The sequence below is a fragment of the Neodiprion pinetum genome, chromosome 2 (assembly GCF_021155775.2).
Source record: "Neodiprion pinetum isolate iyNeoPine1 chromosome 2, iyNeoPine1.2, whole genome shotgun sequence".
Classification (NCBI taxonomy): domain Eukaryota; kingdom Metazoa; phylum Arthropoda; class Insecta; order Hymenoptera; family Diprionidae; genus Neodiprion; species Neodiprion pinetum.
In genome coordinates, this window is record NC_060233.1 from 26,843,911 (window position 1) to 26,862,747 (window position 18,837).

The following is an 18,837-nucleotide window of genomic DNA, read 5'->3' on the forward strand; positions in this document are numbered from 1 at the left end:
ATTTTCCAACTCTTAGGAGACGACTGCGTTGTACGCTTTCGAACAATATGTCGGGTAGATTGTGTCACACGAACATAACTTCCCAAAATATATATTCATTCAATGTTCAATGTAATAAATATCTGCAGTATTGAATGAAACAGGAACAAACTTAAATATCGTGAAAGAAACTTGCCGTTTGATTTTGATTAGTTTTCTTTGTGTACGAAAAAAAAGAATGAAAAAAATAATTCATGTAATCGTACACCAAGTAAATACGATCACAAAAATATTTTTATTTCCAGATTTACATCGTCTTGATTTTTATTGAGAAAAATTCTTACTCATTGAAAACTGTCATCGATAAGAGAAATCATTATGGAGTAATAAATTAACCGTCAAGTATGGTGAGTATGGGCTTCGCGACAAACATGATATGTCGTTCAAAACCAAGATTGTACAAATATTACTGACATTTTATTGTGCGACTAAAATAAATTAAATAGTCTTGACGTCCCAACGACGAATCTGACCAGTTCCTCATCGTATCAGTTGAATTTAGTCGTTACATTGCCACAGTAAAAACTATACTAAAAATACATACCGCATGTGATATATATATGTATATATCGTGATGTGGATGTAGGCGGTAACTACACTAATTGCTAGTAAGCACTGATCATCAAAAATCCGTCTATTTCCATCATAATATTCGCTATTTTTTTTTATCGAAAGTAATTTTGTGCCAAAATAAAAAAGAAATAAAGTAAAAGTGGTGTTAATACCAGTACTAATATTAACGAGGAAGGTAAAACCGCTATTCCATTGGGCCGAGCGAACTTCTTGGCAAAATTGTATCAACGGTGGAACTTTCATTACCGCTTACGGTATCTTCGCTGGTCTTACCGACCGAAACGTTGGCTGGTAATTCGGAATCCGTTATCGTCCGCCACGTAGCCTATGTGGATGGGGATTCCCTCGGGACTGGTGTAGCTGTAGCTCCCCTCTTTAGCGATTACGTACTCCCATCCACCGTTGGTTGTTATCAAGTGACCCGATTCCTGGACTTGGGTGCCGTCTGGACCTGAGAACCTGGATTCACGGATAAAGCCGAGTTGTATTGACGCATGTGTTGAGTATGGAAAATTTGCAGAAGACTGTTATACCGAACCAAGAGCTCGATGTTGCCGAACATCGGTAAGACTGCGGCATGAGAAAAATCATAACTTGCTGATTTGTTGCTTCATTCGTCGGTAAGAAAAAACCGTCGTTAACCCAGTGGATCAGCATGAGTGAGTTTTAAAGATTCTGTCTTTTCCGATACTGAAGTTAGCAGATTAATTATAAGGAATGGACAAATCCGCAGTGCAGTTGTTTTATGAAACTCGTCTGGGCGAGCGTCGAGTTCTTACGCCGATGTACAACTTTGATTACAAAATTCTCGGCCACGAAATTTCAGATTTAATTCAAAATGTCTCAAGTGTCGAAGAAATTTGTGACTTTTTTCACGCTGTACAATGCTGATATTTTGCTCAAGAATGATGATTTGTTTGTTTCCATGCGAATATCATCAAATGATGATAGGAAGCTTTTTTTTCAAATTGGACCGACTAAATTGGACCTTCTTGAAGTGAAATTGGGTCGTTCAATGAAAAATTCCGAAAAATTCCATTGGGCCCGTTAGATATAATGACGAAAACTAATTGATACTTTTTTTTTGTTTTGTTTTCAATTCAATGTTTAATAATATCCTTAGCGGCCACATGAGGTAACTCATTACCCCACGCTGAAAAACCTAGTTGTACAAGACATAAGGGTGTTTTAAGACTTCTAAGCGATTGTTTCATGTTTGTTGAAGAGTTCTTCAACATTTTTAATGATTTTTATCACGCTTCTCTACTACCGGCAGATATCGTTACTTGTATCAATTTCAAAGGTTTTAAACCTCTAATTTCACTTTTTCTGAGCCCGGGGTAACTAGGTACCCCGTGTGGCCGCTAAGGATTAACAAAGACATAGCCAGTCGAAGTTGCGTGACGTCATAATGTTGCATACCTATACCTATGCACATTGTGACGTCACGAATAAATTTCAAACTGTTATATTTTTGTTAATGAACATTGAATCGAAAAAAGAAAAAATGCGTGTCAGATATTTCCGTCATTCTATCTGACGGACCTAATGGAATTTTTGATTCAATAACCTAATTCTCGTACATCGAGTATAGATGGAAATAATCTATTTAAATGCACGCTGTACAGTCTAGCTGACCATATCGATTGAAACAGCAATTCACTCTTGAAGGACAAGTTCATAGTTGAAGCAAACACCGATGGATCTGCCTCCGACTGCCCAGGAAGAGGTAACTAATGATTCGTGGTTATTGGCCAGGGGTATAATGTGAACATGAGACGTAATGGTTTGGACTGTGACGTTAATGACACTTGGAACGATGTAAAAACATCGATAACCAGGCTTTTACCCGATCCACAAATTATAGGGAAGTTGTTGGGAGAAATAATCAACTGGTGACGCGAGCAATGCTGTTATTATTAACTCGGTTCTGAGCAATAAGTCGTTAACGAACTCACGCCGCGAAATAATCGTTTTATGATTGTACGTTTAACGATTTGTAATTTCAACAGGAAATATTCTGTTGTCCACCAACTCTCGTCACGTAGTTTTCTTTCGGAGATGAGCGTTAGAGTCACGGGACAATAGGTGTTCCTGTTATTCAAGCCTTGGCAACTTCACTTTTAAATATTCCAGGACGGAACCAGACTCTGGCATATTTGCCCCATTTTTGACCATCTAAATTGCTAGTCGAGTTTTGGCCCTATGCAAAGTACATTTTTTCTATATTCCGATTTTTTAGGTATCAACGTTTCGAGTTTAAATATCATGAAGATTCACGATATGAATGAAAAAATATATTTCGCCGATGTCAAATCAGTATTTTAACAGCTACCCTGGAAAAACATGAGTTACAACAAAAACTCCGAATGGATTTAATACGTCTTTAACCATTTTGGGGGAATTTTTGACGGAGAATTTCCGAATAATGTGAACAATGTGAGCAAAGTCCATATTTAGCAAAACAAAAGGAACATAGCTATGTAGTTCAGATTCTTGGATAACTAATGTGATACCAGAAGTAACATACAGAACCTTGAGAAAAGAATGTGTAAAGAAGGTCAAATCTTACAATTAGTATATTCGACTTAACCCGTCGGCAACTTGGCTTCTGTATGATATCTTTGATGCTCGAATCCAAAGATTTCTCTGAACCACCCACCGTCTACAGTACTACTAACGATAAGTACGTGTTACATCACTCACCCATGTGAATACTGCCCACGATTATCCTCGATCTTGCTCGTGGTCCCAGGTGGAAGAATCACAGGAGATTGACTATTTGATGTCGGTAGACGCGATGCACCATTGCCAGTAGAAAGGATGTCCTGACCGCTTTCTGGTTGAGGAAAATTCGGTCCGATCACAGTTTCGTAAATGTTCGATCCAGCTTCCGGTGGGAACCGTATACCAGCACCCGGTGCTGGTACAGGTGGGTAGTAGTAGTACGGAGTCTGCGTGGACGGTTTCTGGTAATCATAACCTATACTTTCCGGCTGCTGGGACTCACCACCCTGATTATCGGGTCTTGGGTAGTCGTAGCCCTGGCTTTCCGGTTTCGGATATTCGTAACCCTTACTTTCGGGCTTTGGGTAGTCGTAGCCCTGGCTCTCCGGCTTCCGGTAGGCGTAACCTTCACTTTCGGGCTTCTGATAGTCGTAGCCCCGGTATTCAGGCTGCTGTCGGACATTACTAGCCCGGTAATAGGCGATGGGTCGGCTAAAGTAGCCGTCGTGGTACTCGTGCTGCGGGAGCTCCGAGTTCTCCGGAGCCACGGCGACCTCGAGGACTTCTTCCTGTACCGCATTATCCTGGTTTAATTCTGGGATAGGAGGTAAGTTGGGCAGCTGTCTCTTCGACGCGAGATTCCTCGTGCCGGGCAGCGCAGCCACCGGTGTCTGACTCGCGGTGTTAAAGAAATCGCGAGTTCCTTCAAAAGCATTTCTGGCGGGAACTCCATAGCGCAGAGTCGACGCCCTCGGGATACCCAGAGCCCCGTGAATCGCAACGAGGGACAGTATAAGCTGTAAAATAAAAGATAGATGAGCGAATCCGGCCGTAATTTGTACTTTCATGGACGTTCCTCGGTCCTTGTTTCACAAAATATTACACTAAGTTGTATTTTCGATGCACTGTGGGTAGTGGTATGGTGCTTTCCGTTTCACCTACCTTGATCATCTTTCCTCAGGGTGTGGAATAAGACTGTCGTTCAAAACTCCGGTGTCACATTTATATATAAGCTCTGCATACCGGACTTACGACACCGATGATCGTTTTATTTTTATTATTAATTTTGCCCGCGGGGAAATTTTCAATTCTGTTTTGTCAGAACAGGATCTCAGCCCACCTATCACACCCGTATCGATGTGCCAGCGACACTGCTGGACAGGGACCTCTGCCTTCACTCATGCCTGCACGTACACCATCCCACCGCAAGTTGCACCTCCACCCTCTCTTTCTATCTCTCTCTTTGTCTTCATCTCCATCTATCTCTACAGAAACCGTATCAAGAAATACCGTTCACACGATCTGTTTGAGTTTCCGTTATTTCCGACCGAATCACGCTGACCCTCAAACTGCTTCATCAACACCGACTGATTGATGTTGGTTATAAGGGACTTCAAACTGTGAGCTGTTCGAACTCGTCTAAGGGGCATGAAAGATTTAAACTAGGTATCATCAATTCTTTATCATCAAATCATTAACAGAATCGCAAAGTTCTTTGATGAATGCTATTGATATTATAGGCCTGAAATGTTGCCACGCACTCATCACAGGTACCCATAGTAATCCGATCATTTCAGCCTTGGTTTTGGAGATTTCAATGAAACTCTTTTCACTATGAACAGGTTCACTTTTAAGGTGCTGGAGAACCATCAAAGGAGGTTGAGAAAGTGCTGTCAGAATTTTGGAAAGATACAAGGTGAGAAACGAATGACTTGGACTGAGAAGATGGAGAGACCATCGGTATCGATCAGCAGGTATAATTCTAAAATATGTAAATATTATCACTACAGAGCTTGAGCGCCTGGCATAAATTAGTCAAGGTGATCCAGAGCAGCTAGCTAGGGCTCTGTTAATAGTTTGACTATTTGTTTTAAAACCGTGGTGCGGTTTGTTGAACACAGTGGGCTGCGAATCAACCCCGCAGAAAAATTATTGCCGATTTGCTAAAATCTCTCTTATATATTTATCTAACTGAACGAGCAATAACTTATTCCTACGATCCTTAACTCTCCTCTTGATCTTATTGGCTAATTATAGATCATCGTCTGCAGCGAAGTTCACGGCGATCATCATGTGGAGGAAAATAGAATTTACCAAATTGTTAGCCACCAAAAGTATCAAATTTGCGTTACGGAAAAGTTTCGTTGTACAATTATAAGAGAAAAACAGACGCATTCCTTCCTGAACTTCAGACTGCACGACGTCAACTTACTGTAATGATCGTTCCGAGAGGCTTCCAACGTACACGGACGCTAGCACGTAATTTCATATCCTAAATTCGAAGAAATTAATGACTTGACCCATTTATGCACTGTCGATTACCGATGCACTCATCCGGCCGAGTGGTAACATCAAATTAGTAATACCCTTCGCTTTTTCGGTTATTATTAATGACATGGGACATCATGAGGTTACACGTGTCATACATTGAGGAATCGAATGGCCTTTCTGTTATCTGGCAGTCACAATGACGTGTGATAATCATTCGTGCGTATTCTTCGTTGTCACACGTACTGTTATGAAATGATTCACAGTTTCTTAGGACATTTCAGTGTTTATCAGGAATTCGAAATGCCCGATCTTCGGAACTTATAATTGCCTGGTGATAACTTTTAGTGTTTTCAATCAAATGTTTTCATTTTCAGAACATTCATGAGTTCTATTATTTGATGTATGGTTTAAAATTCGACTTTTACGTCTATCTACTGTAAAAAGGCGTATAATTTCACCAATGAATCCCGGAAAGACCGTCAATATACGAAATTTAGCAATCATTAATTCCGTCGCTGTTACGACAGAAACGATCTATTTCACGGTGCAAAGTGACACAAGCCTTTGACGGAACGAACAATAACTTGCGTACTTCGCGTCGAACGAGCACTTTCATAATTTGCAGGTTGCAAGAACGTGCTGCGTGCATAAAGACATCCCTGCATGCGCAGAAGACTCGAGACTCAATTTTGAGTCCAATTGCAGGTGCCAGAGGAATACTAAGGCGACTATATCTCGGCCCCTTCGGCAGTCCGACGTGAAACATCCTGTAATAGAAGGTACGGTACGTAACGAGTTTGAAACCTTGGCTATTCCGTCGGAAAGATAATTAAATACCGAATTGGCACAATCCCTTCACTAATATTCGTTATATTCGGTTTCCGTCCGACTTCCTTATACTGTCGAACGTTTTGCAATCCAAAGGATCTTCAACGCGGCTATTTGTTATATTAGGTTTATTTTTGCTCGAGCTTGATGATGACCTTCCACCGGTGTTCAGTTACTATTGAGAGAGTCGTTCGATTTGTGAAAGCGATTACAGGGTTCGCATGGAACACAGAAACCCGTACAATTTCATACTGAAATAAGTGAAAAGTCAAAACATGAACAAAAATGTTGGTTAATATGAAAATTCAATGACTACCTGTTCAAAGAAAAGAATCAATTACAGTGGCCGTAACGAGCTAATATATTATATTAAACACTGTACTACCACTTGATCCGGATCCGAATACGGATGCATAATGATAGTATAAATCTATTATCGATAATACTCGCGATGTGTTTAAAAAATGAACGAGGAAGTTGGGCATAAATCATTGTCCTATTGTTGACAGGACGATTAGAACCGCACGGCAGGTTTCTCATTCAATAGTCCCTTTTAATAAGAATAACCGTAACATTTTTTTGAATAACGTATGTAAATGTTTGACATAAGTTCTATTGCGTATTCGTTCGGAAATGAAAGATTTGTTATCTGTTGATCGAAGATGCTCGGGATTCAAGCTAATATCCAGTTGTGGCTTACTTTACAGTTCTTAACTGTTTTCTTTCTTTACCGTAACCGAAAAATATGGTTCTGGGTACAAGATGAAAATCAATTTGTAACTGTAACCAGAAAATACAGTTTCATTTACTATTCTTTTTGATTACGGTCACACGTATTTTATTTTCTTGTAACTGTTGTGATCGTTTGATGTTGGTGCAACAATAAGTTACGTTCAATGCCTCATATGACTGACCAAAATAATATACATAATGTACAAAATTAATTGGCAAAACAAAGTTGACTTTGCAATATCAATAAAATGCAGTATTGACAATTATTATCACATGGAACACTTACTACATTTTCTTGAAATTCCAACAATATTCAAAATCATTTTTGAAAGCATATATCGAATGAAACTTTTCTTAGCGAAATCTTTACAATATAATTAAGTTATTTTTGCAGATTTTGAACTAAAGCTTTTGGAACGAATTGTAAATCGTTTTCAAGACCTTTAGTTTTTTTCAAATGAAATTCGGATGTCAAACGAATGCCTTTTAAGTATTTTTTTTTATTTTTTAGTATTTTCCTACAAGCTATGACTACGGAATGTAGGATTCCAAAGTATTCAATTGAACTAACATGACTTAAATTGTAAACTAAAATTGGAACTCATTGTAATCCCTCTAGAACAGGATTGTTTAGCTGGCCTAATTTGATTAATTGTAATTAGCCAACCGGCAAAGATTGGTTGACCTTCCAAAATGGTCAAACGGTTCAACCGGTTGATCGTTGAACCAGCTGAAAATTGATTTGTTTAAAAATCATCTACCCGGTTAACGGGTCAATCCATTGGTTAATTAACCAGGTTAACCCTCTTGGCTAGTTTAGCCTATTGAATTGTACAGTCCTACTTTCGAATACGTATACGATGTCACAGTTGCGTTGTGTTAAAAAAAAAACGGTGAAAATTTGTTTCTGTGATTTCAAGCAATATTGCAATTCATGGCGATTTTCGTCAGAGACGTAACCACAACGACGATGTGATAATAAATTTTATGTTTGTTCGAAGATATATTTCATAGCGTTGTTTATAATTTTTAGATCAGAAACAAACTTCCAAGTTTCCAAGATCGATGAAATAATATTTTGCATGTGTTTACAAGGTCATGGATGTTACATATTTCATTGCTGTCCGACTGGCAAGGCACGTAAAAGATTCCTAGATCAACAGAATAAAACGGAAAGTGAATTATTACGTATAAATGAAGAAATGAAGAACAATGATATGAGATCAGGTTGTTTTTTCTCACCTATGATAAACGTACGTTCCATTAGTATTTTCAAATTGACGTGATACGATTAGAATTTGTATCCCATTCCGTCAAGCTCTGCATTAACGAGGTAAATTTTCGTGAAATCATTTAATTGATCAATTAAAAATTCCCATTCAACTTGATATATACGAATGTGGAAAGACCTAAGGTGATTGTCGTTATTGATTATCGTTGAATCAGCTGCAATAAATGAAAAAATTTTGAAACTTCTGGTGAAATTAAACTCCAGTTGACAAAGCAGTATATTAATTTGAAATCAAATAAAATTATGAATAGTTTTTTTAAACTGTCGTTGAAATCGTTGAAACGACGAGAAGCTAACTTTAATCCAAACAACTGTAAACATATCAAGTGTTTTAAAGAATTCAATTACGGATACGTATACTTGGAATACGCAGGCATTTCATATAAGTAAAAAACACCACATAAGTACCGATACTAGGAATTTGTTTCAAATTGCTGGACCCCCCTGATCGTTGAAGAAATTTACGATCACCTAAATGATTCAGAACGCAGAAGGAAATAATTGAAACGTTTCGACGACCGAACAACTGGGAAATTTGGTGAATATGACTTTCGTATTTCTTTCGGGAACATTCCGTAAATTCTGAACTACTTAAACTCGTTCTGACATTCTTTGCGCGATCAATATTGTCGGTGGTATGGTAAGAATTTTAATGAAACTGAATTCCGTTGAGTTTAGAGAAAAGGGTGAATGAAAATCTGGAAACATGTCAATACTTGACAATATGTTGTTACAAGATTCACACGAACGATTTTGTGTCATCGATCCGATGAGTTTTCGTATCCAGTTTCCACTGTCATTGAAGAAAAAAGAACGGAATCGTTTCCGATTTCGCAATATGCATTTTTTATTTGTCAAGAAAGTTACCTTCTTGACTGAAAAGGATAGATAGGGGTTTGATTTTTATCCACAGATGATGACTTTCTAAAAATGGAAAACGGAAAATTGGCGGAAAAACTTGCAAGAAATTTCATCATAAATAAAAATTCTCTTCTGCACACGAAAAGACGGTGTAATCTTGAATCTATTAAAACGTTGGCTATTAAAACGAGCCAGAATAACAGGCGGTTATAAAATTATTTATAACCAACATCAATTGTTGGTTTATAGTTGCGACGGCTAACTTCTCAACTTTTAACGTGACTCCGGGAAGGTCGAAAATAAAATTTCAGTCAAAGTCGATAATTTGCTTTCAAATCAACACGTCTTTACAATTCTTTGGCTAAAATTTGTAAATCTTCGTGTCAACGGGTGAGCATTTCAATTCGGAAAACGTCAAATTTCGTTGCTTGCGATTTAATGGACAAACATCAGATTTGACTGCAATTGTCTGCGTTGTCCTTGGAATTACTTGTCGATATTTCATTCCGCAACATTTATTACTTAAATATCACACCGCCGATACCAAATCACTCTGAAATTAAGTGTTCTAAGTTTTTACTAACACGCTTTGAAATATGACTGTGAATTGAATTGAATACGTATCACAAGTGCAATTTAGAAGAACAAAATACAATCTGAAAAAGAGAAAAAAAAACATCATATTGAAGCTTACAAAATGATATTAAAATTGATTGAGTTGCAATAAATGAAAGAATGATATGGGAAAGAAATATAAATCATAAACACAAATTACATAATTCCAGTTATTGATGATTATGCATGCGACAGTTTTATCACTAATTAAACAGGGAACTGAGTTTTAAAAAATTATCCCAGTTAATTTTTGGACGATTCGCTGGCATGAAGAATTAATATTTAATATAATTGGACCAAGGAACGCTTTTTGGGATAAAAAGAAGTAGAATAACTTAATTATCTGAAAAACGTTTTTTTTTTTTTTATTTCTCGCAAATTGGCAAATTTAGAATTTTCATTCCTACATTAGGTGAAAATCATTTCAATAAAATTTATATTCATAACTTTTTGACTTCAAGAAGTTTTTGTTACCACTGCAGTGAGATCCCAACAACATAAACTCTCTCAAAAATGAATCATCGCATCATCATTTCCCAAATTATTCCTCATCCAGTATTGAAGCATCACCCCAACGCAAATTTCGTTGAAACTGATCTTTTCGAAGTGCGTTTATAAATTTCCACCGTAAGATTTCAATTAGCCGTTGTAATTACGGCCGACCGTGAAGCGGCGGTTGTATATATAGACACAGTAATTCCCGACTCGGGAAATCAGCATGAAATCGGCAAACGGACTGTGCAGGCATTCACGTACGCCAAGCCATCAAGATTACACAATCGTTTACATTAGCTTTACCAAACGAACGCCGACGAAGTAAGTGCGAGCTCTTTATAACCGAATCGATTTACTTGGTTTCCGAGTTATCCAAGGTCAGAGGGTAAACCTTAAATTGTTTCTTGATTTCGGAAACGTTTCACCTGCCTTACCTCTTACCGTCTACCTCGGTCCCAAAATTCTATCCGCACAGAGAAAAATTTCATTTGTTGCAGTAACTAGAAAAATTCAGCAAAACAGGTATCGTTAAAAAAACTGTATGAATATTGTTGGTATTACAAGAAACAAGCTACGCCCAACCATTTTGCGCTATCGTCGATCCTTTTTTGGTAATTGTAACGCAAAATCAGTTTGTGAGGTTTACTATACTTTTTTAATTAAATAAGGCTTTAACGTCAATTTATTGCTGCATAAGCGTTAAATTTTCGCAACAGTTACGCGAAAATACACAGTGACCGTAATGAGAAAGGATAGTAACGGATGCTAGACTTTCCGGTAACAGCTACAAAACTAATTTTCATTTCTTACCTAGAACTATATTTTTCGATTGTGGTAAAAAAATGAAAATAGTTGAGGACTGAGCGGTAAACGGTACTAAAAATTTCTCTTATTGTTAGTGCGCATTTGTAGTCCACCGGCAAATTCTATAAGCGTTATCTTACAACCGCCAAACGAACTATGCAGCCAGATTCTTCGTGTCCAGATCAACGGGAAAAACAAAGCTCTACTTCATACTCGTAAGCGATACATGGGATGATATAAACTGTTTACAATAATAATTCTATCACGCGAGTCTCGCATATTTTTTCTTTTTTTTTCTTTTTCCATTCCTACTCTAAACCAAAAGTACCAGTTATCAGGAATAATACGAATACGAATTATTGTCCCGAGCTAGAAATAACTGCGACCCTTGACTATTGCTCCTCCATTAATCCTGTCCCGTGGATACACCGTCAGAATTCCCTTGAATTTTATGAGAATGTAGAACAACGTCGAGGAAAAATTACTAGTTACTCTGTTTTCCTTGAGAGCAAATCACTGCGATTTTTTTTCTGATCTGTGAAAAATTATGAGAACGTTTGTTTCTTCAGATCGATACGGATTTAGGGGTTGGAAAACATTGTTTGGCATAGCTTGAAAGACTTCTTGGTAAACAAGTATCGATCTACGTTATTTGGTAGAAGGAAATAGCGATGCAACTCAGCTGCAACTGAGCCATAATCATTTAATTTAATGAATTAAACAGTAAACATCGTTTCTTATTCCGCGTTTCGAGATACGAAAATCTAGTACGGCTAAATCGATGTCCAACAGCCTTTGCAAAGTTTTCTTCGACTTTATATTCTCTCAATTTAGGTGTCTCAAAATGATCATCTGATCAACCATTTCCTTGACAATCTTCAACAGGATTCTTCGAACAAGAGGAAATGATAAAAACACGTTGAATTATTTTTGAGAGTTGAAAAGCTTGTTCGAAATTCCGAAGATTCTTCAAATTGAATGGATGATAAAAATTCTTTCAATACGAATTTGAAGACGAAACAGACTGAGATACGTTGGTAAATTCGTAAACAAAGAAATTATGAATCACTCAACCACGACAAAATCAAATCTGACAATATTTTTAGATTCTAATTTTGTACAGTCACGCTGGCAAATATTTTTCGCTGTTACGACGGTAAGTAGTTTGAAAAATGAACGTTTTCCAGGAAAAATCGTTACTTGTTTGAACATTCTCGTCTCTCATATTCATAAATGTTTTTTATCGAGTTTGTTTTCTGCAAATTTTGTATCTACCACTGAATAAGTTGTATTTTTAGCGGCGAATTGCGCTTCTTTATTGCAAGCGAGTATGTAGGTAGATAGTGAATTATTGCGCTGGCACATCGATTCAAATTGATACATTTGCCGGGGAGTTTCTGTTGAAAGCCTCAAATAAGAAAGATTCATCTTCGCATTTGGAGAGGGTTCAACGACGTTTCGTTTCATCGATTATCAAACATAAATCGTTCTTCATAACGAACAAAAAGTGCCTGAACCTCGATTATTATCATCTCCAACAGTTAGAAATGTATACATTTAATGCTTCGATGTACAAACCTATGTACTATTTCACTCGAAGAAATTGATTAAGTACTTCATTTTGGTTCATATAATCATGCAGTGATCAAAAAGAAATGTCTGAAAAATACAATATATTGTCAAATAAATTTGGCGATGTAAAAATCTACTTTTCCCTCTTATACTCTCTCTCTCTCTCTCTCTCTCTCTCTCTCTCACTCCCTTCGCAATTACACAAGCGTGTAGCAGCTATTTCGGGAATTTCAAATCACGCTAATTACCGAAGGCATGAAATTCCGCAAGTCATTTTGTAACCGCTCACATTCTTCCGGTCATTTCGAATAAATAATCGCTCAGCGAAAATTTCTGCTGGAAAATTTAACACTGAAAATTATTTCATTTGTTATGGTAGATAGAAAAATTCAGTAAAATATGTATCGTTAAAAAAAACTGTTTCAATGATGTTGGAATTACCAAAAACGAGGTACGCGTAACCATTTTTCGCTATCGTCGATACTTTTTTGGTAATTGCAACGCAAAATCAGTTTCTTCGGTTTACTCTACTTTTTTGGTTAAATAAGGCTTCAACGTCAATTTATTGTTGCACAAGCATTGAATTTTTGCAAAAGTTGCAAGAAAATATAGTAACAGTGATCGTAACGAGAAAGAATAGTAACGGATACTAGACTTTCCGGTAACAGCTAGAAAACCAATTTTCATTTTGTACCTAGAATAACATTTTTCGATTGTGGTAAAAAATGAAAATAGTTAAGGACGCATCGCTAACCGGAACTAAAAATATCTCTCAGTGAAGACATGCGTAAATATATTCGCTACGCTGGTCCAAAAAAATCGCACCATTTTTTCTTCAAATGCCGTGTTTAAAAATTGTACCAAGAGGAAATAAGACGCCTGTTATAATCGAACCCTTCATATTAATATTTACTGGTTCCTGAACGTAATTTTCACGCCTGTAATTTGCAAAGGTATGTAAATACAACATTTCCAACAGCTCTACTAGAATCTACGGTGTCATTTGCACCGGCCGAATGCTTGTCTCGTAGACATAGTTGTCTAGAGTATTCGACCGCTGACTTAACGACCCGTAATGCGATGCGTTCAAACCGACATTAGCAAACACGTTAGTGCGTCCAAAGGCAACGCTTTTCACGCCAAGTTCGCCTGACGTGCCAGTTTAGGTGCGCAATTTTTGAGAACACCGCGCGCCAGACTGTGCGTGCTAAAATTTTTGACTGTGTCTATTTTCAACGATTAGTTAAATAAATGACAGAAGCAGATGTAGATATTAAGGTGCCAGCGGCTAAAAGACCTCGGGTAATTTTCGGAATTCACATTTGGAACTCTGTGAATTTGCTACGACATCTGCTACGTTTTCTGAATCATGATGCCGAAACTGAGATGTTTCGAATACGAGGAACAAGTGGCTACGTTACTCGGTGCATGTGATAGAACAAATGGTTTCGATTGATTTTAAACATTTAAAAGAAAGTCTTTTCGGCAAACCGAATCAAATGAATCACCTAGTTTAAATGGAAATCTAAAAAAGTATATGAAAATATAAAGAGAAAGAAGGGGTAATGGTTTAAGTAATCCATAAGTTGAAGGTTTGATTGGTTCATAGACTTGTGAAGTGCAAAACCGCGATAAAAATGGTGATTCAAATTTCCAAGAAAGCGTTTCGATGTGGAACTCACTATTCAATATCTAAGAAGGTCCGTTTCTTAGAATTATTCTAGGCAAAGGACAAGTAAAAAAAATTAAAATTTCAGCAGAAATTAAGCGATACTTTATAAACACCGAGTATTTTCAGAAATTGTGAATAATTGAGAAAATGCTTCAGTGTCTTGAGGCGAATCAATATTTTCTCAATAAAGTTGCGGAATTGGTGACCCCTGCAAAACCTTTCCTCATCAAACATAAAATGGATATGAAAATCTCCTTCGAATTCTAAAAACGACCTGTCTTCGGAATGATTAAAAATACTTGGGTGAAATATTTTCTGAAACATCTAATTCCAGAGTTTTTCAGAAATGTTACCAGACAACAATTTAACAACAACTAACAACGTAATAAATGGGGAAAATAGAGTCAGGATTGTACAGGGCAAAAGAATATTAAAAATCCCAATATCTGTCAGAAAGACAAGGAAAATTAGCGATCGGAAGTTCAGATTTTTCGAAACTCAACTCAATTCATTCTTCACCAAACTCAATTTATCGGTAACTTGCCAAATTTCAAGTCTTTCGAATTAGAACATTGATGCTATTGAAGTATTCGTTCACATCGTACAGTTATTGGTGGAAAAACGATTCGAAAAATTCCAAACTTTTTCAATCGATGACATTAGTTCTATAAGTAATCTTTGTATCGTAAATTTGATGCCAACTTTTCAGTCTCCACGCCACCACGAAATCCACAGAATTATCTAAAACTCTTATGGGATAAAAAGAGTGAAGCAAGAAAATTTATGAAGAACACCAATTTTCCAAATGCAATTTAAATCAATATCTGGGAACTTGCTTCCAATCAAGCGTTATTTTTTCCAATTACTCAAGAAACATCAATTACTATATTTTAATTCCGCTACTCATACATGTTAATATAAGTCTTGAAGTACAAGAAAAACGTTTCTTTTTTTCAATAATTTCAAAACAGAATGGTTGTGAAATGGCTGATGAAAGGGAACTTCTTTTTCTAGAATGACCGTTACGGGCGACGACCTGCGTCTCGCAATTTTAATTCTAGAACAAAAAGCAAAAAAAGATTTTAAAAGAAGATACCGAAATCCAGTACAGCATGTACGATTTTTCAGAAATATGAATTTTTAAAAAAAATGGGTCCATTTGAATGGAAAATTTGTTTTTTTTTCATGAAAAAATCGTTACGATTCAATAAAACGAAAAAATCCTACCCACTTCACTAAAAAATATTGTTATAAAACTATAATCAAAATTTTGAGTGGATCGGTTGGAAATTAAAGGCGCTAGTTGATAGATTTGAGAAAAACGCATTCAAAGTTTCGAGTATTAAATTGTTGAAGAAACTCATCGTTTACCATTATTCTGCAATGCTTGGCTCATACAATTGTCCGTCCGAATGAACATTCTGCCCTTTCTCATCCTTTCTTGATGAAACAGTTATTAGCGGCCAAATAAACTCAAAATTGAAAAAGCAAACAGTCGAAGCTCGCTATTAAATCACCTGAAAATCGTCATCGTGACTTCATACAAGAAATCGAGTATTTAGACGATTTAAAAAATTTTCCCTCGCATACAAACTTTTGGGTATTATTTTTGAATAATTAAGGAAGGATTTAAACCGGTAACAAAAAATTTTAAAGAAAAAAAATTACAAGGCAGCATTACCCCTTAACTTCAGATACTTATTGTTAGTTGAAATTTAATGTTCACCCACTGAGAAAAATTTCATTTGTTACAGTAACTAGAAAAATTCAGTAAACAAGTATCGTTAAAATAACTGTTTGAATATTGTTGGAATTACCAAAAACGAGGTACGCGTAAGCATTTTGCGCTATCGTCGATCCTTTTTTGATAATTGGAGCCCAAAATCAGTTTGTTCGGTTTACTATACTTTTTTAGTTAAACAAGGCTTTAACGTCAATTTATTATTGCACGAGCGTTAAATTTTCGAAACAGTTACAAGAAAATATAGCAACAGTGATCGTAATGAAAAAGAATAGTAACGGATACTAGAGTTTCCGGTAACAGTTAAAAAACTAATTTTCATTTTCTACCTAGAACTATATTTTTCAATTGTGGTAAAAAATGAAAATGGTCAAGGACGCAGCGCTAACCGGAACTAAAAATTACTCTCGGTGCCGTAAAAGTTCCGCTTTAAAAAAATAAACGGTACAATTAATTCCGAATTCGTTGCGACGACCCGAACGAGATGTATCATTTCTGGATTTCGTCTGCAACGGGAAAACTTCGGAGTCAGAATCCAATGCAGAGGCAAAGGCGCAGGGAACGGTGCCAAAAGTGTATCTATAGAAACAACTCTCCGCAGTTTGTCAACTCGTGCTTTGTTTATGTTTCTCAGAGCAACATTCTGTCTCCCAGGTTCCACGCCGAGCCGGCTTCCGGAAACTCCGAATCCAGGAAGGATGATGGTTCACCGGTTACTCGGAGGTTGACAAACTCGCGAACTTCTTCATCGTATGGAAACTATTAATACGCCGCTACGGACATGTAATTATTAAGTGTCTGTAAAAAAGCGAGTCTCGATTTCGCGGTACATTAAAAATACAGCACGTGTTTGCACCCGTTTCATAACTCGTGGATTAAATCGACGATGACATAATCAACGGTTTATATGATTCAACGTTTTCTCAATTTCATATTTCATCTCACTGGCTATTAGAAAATCGATATGATTGAAGAAAAATTCAACGGAAACGAAATAATACCGTGAGAATAGCCATTGAAATTTTCACAGCACTTTTTTGTAAGTAATGAGGAAACCATGACGATTCAAAACTTGTTATGACCAAATCGGAAAGGTGAAATTCCGATAACAATTGATGTATATATCTTCTTCGTATTTTTCAGCTTCAAGAAATTTCAAACCTGCTTTCGAAATCTATCAATATTTCCACATTAATTGTCTGATATCAATTTCACACGATTATTTATCATTCATGTAGTTATTCTACAAAACGTATGTCAGCTAAGTCATTTAATACTCTTCAACTTCAAATTTCTAGTTGTTGGTAGAGAAGGATGGAGCATTTTTGAGATTGAAAAGAAACTATATATCGAAAGAAAGAGTGATTTTGTCAACAATATAGTTTCGAAAACACGTCTCTTCGTATCATTTGATTGAAATTCGTATTCTGACCATAAATTTTCCTGAATTACGTGCAAACATTATTTTACAGAGTTCAATTATCATGAGAAAAAGAAAATTGTAGTCGTGAGACTCGTTGAAACGGATCTTGAACATAATTAATTTCGATTGAAAACAAGTTTCTGCTTTTACGCAGGCAAATATGTAAGAATTTCAAAGTTTATTATCATTCGTTTCGCTTTACCGAGAACCCCCTGAGATCCGGACTTTTCTTTGTTGTATGTATAACACTGTGTATAGGGTATACAGAGAATGGAACGTAGGTAAAAATGTGGAAAACTCGTGTTCGGATTAAAATAGCTCTGGCTCTCCTGGCGGGGGTTAATTGAGGATGCCCAGAGAGTTCGTTAACACGATTCAACCAAAATTATAACTCTGAACAAGGTAGCGAATCGTCTTTAGGTCATCAATTTTTCGACGTAATGTAATTAAAATAATTATAACGAACGTAGTTCCCCGCTGTTGGAAAGGAAAATTGAATCAACAACAGATATCTCGACATTTTTATTTAACGATTCGTATTTTTACCTCTTTTGTTTTCTTATCGCTGTAATAGTTGTTCATTAATCGATGGCGTTTTTTTCTTCTTAATTCAATATCAATTTATCCCAACGTTATTTGTATTGTACTTACGACCTTAATGTTTGCTAGCTGATATAAATTTATTACTGTACGTTACACATATTGATATGACCTATAAAAATGGCAATCCGTATCGAATTGAACTGCCGATGTTCTTGAGCACTCTCAATATTTTCGCCTTCACATATGATTTACGTTGAATCTGAGTAACTAAGGAAAAAATTTGTTGTACAAAAATTTTTCCGTTCTCTGCGAAATTTTCTGGTCTCGTTCATTTTAAATTTAGAATCCAAGCAGCATGATATCAAGAATAGGAACGAATAATAAACTCTAGAAGAGTATCAAAGAAAAAGTTGTGTGTTGTAATAATACTTGTAAGTATTTACATACTCTTTGACATTCATCTTCGGTTTGTTATTCATTTTCGTTCCGAATGCCACGCTATTTGAATTCTGAATTTCATCACGGAATTTCCTGGGCAAAGAGAAATAATTTAATCTTGGGTTCGTGTTCAATCTTATTCTGAGTATCATGATATTTATCATGACATTCCAGTCAATAGCGCCAAAATGCCTCTCGTAATGATACGTGTA

At 36.5% G+C, this 18,837-nt stretch overlaps 1 protein-coding gene across 1 annotated transcript; it reads right to left on the bottom strand.

Annotated features, from left to right (window-relative positions):
* Positions 1-314: 314 nt before the first annotated feature.
* LOC124212116 (uncharacterized) lies at positions 315-4,348 on the bottom strand. The gene is made up of 3 exons (XM_046611882.1): positions 4,282-4,348; positions 3,319-4,136; positions 315-1,071 (listed from the first exon to the last, which is right to left on the bottom strand). Exons 1-3 carry the CDS (start codon positions 4,288-4,290, stop codon positions 882-884), a joined length of 1,017 nt encoding a protein of 338 aa, XP_046467838.1. The 5' UTR covers positions 4,291-4,348; the 3' UTR covers positions 315-881.
* Positions 4,349-18,837: the final 14,489 nt, after the last annotated feature.

Bases quoted from the DNA above. Each gene is read 5' to 3' on its own strand.
- LOC124212116 (XM_046611882.1), bottom strand. The intron at 1,072-3,318 runs GTGAGTGATGTA...CCGTGAATCCAG, and splicing joins CGTGGGCAGTATTCACATGG to GTTCTCAGGTCCAGACGGCA.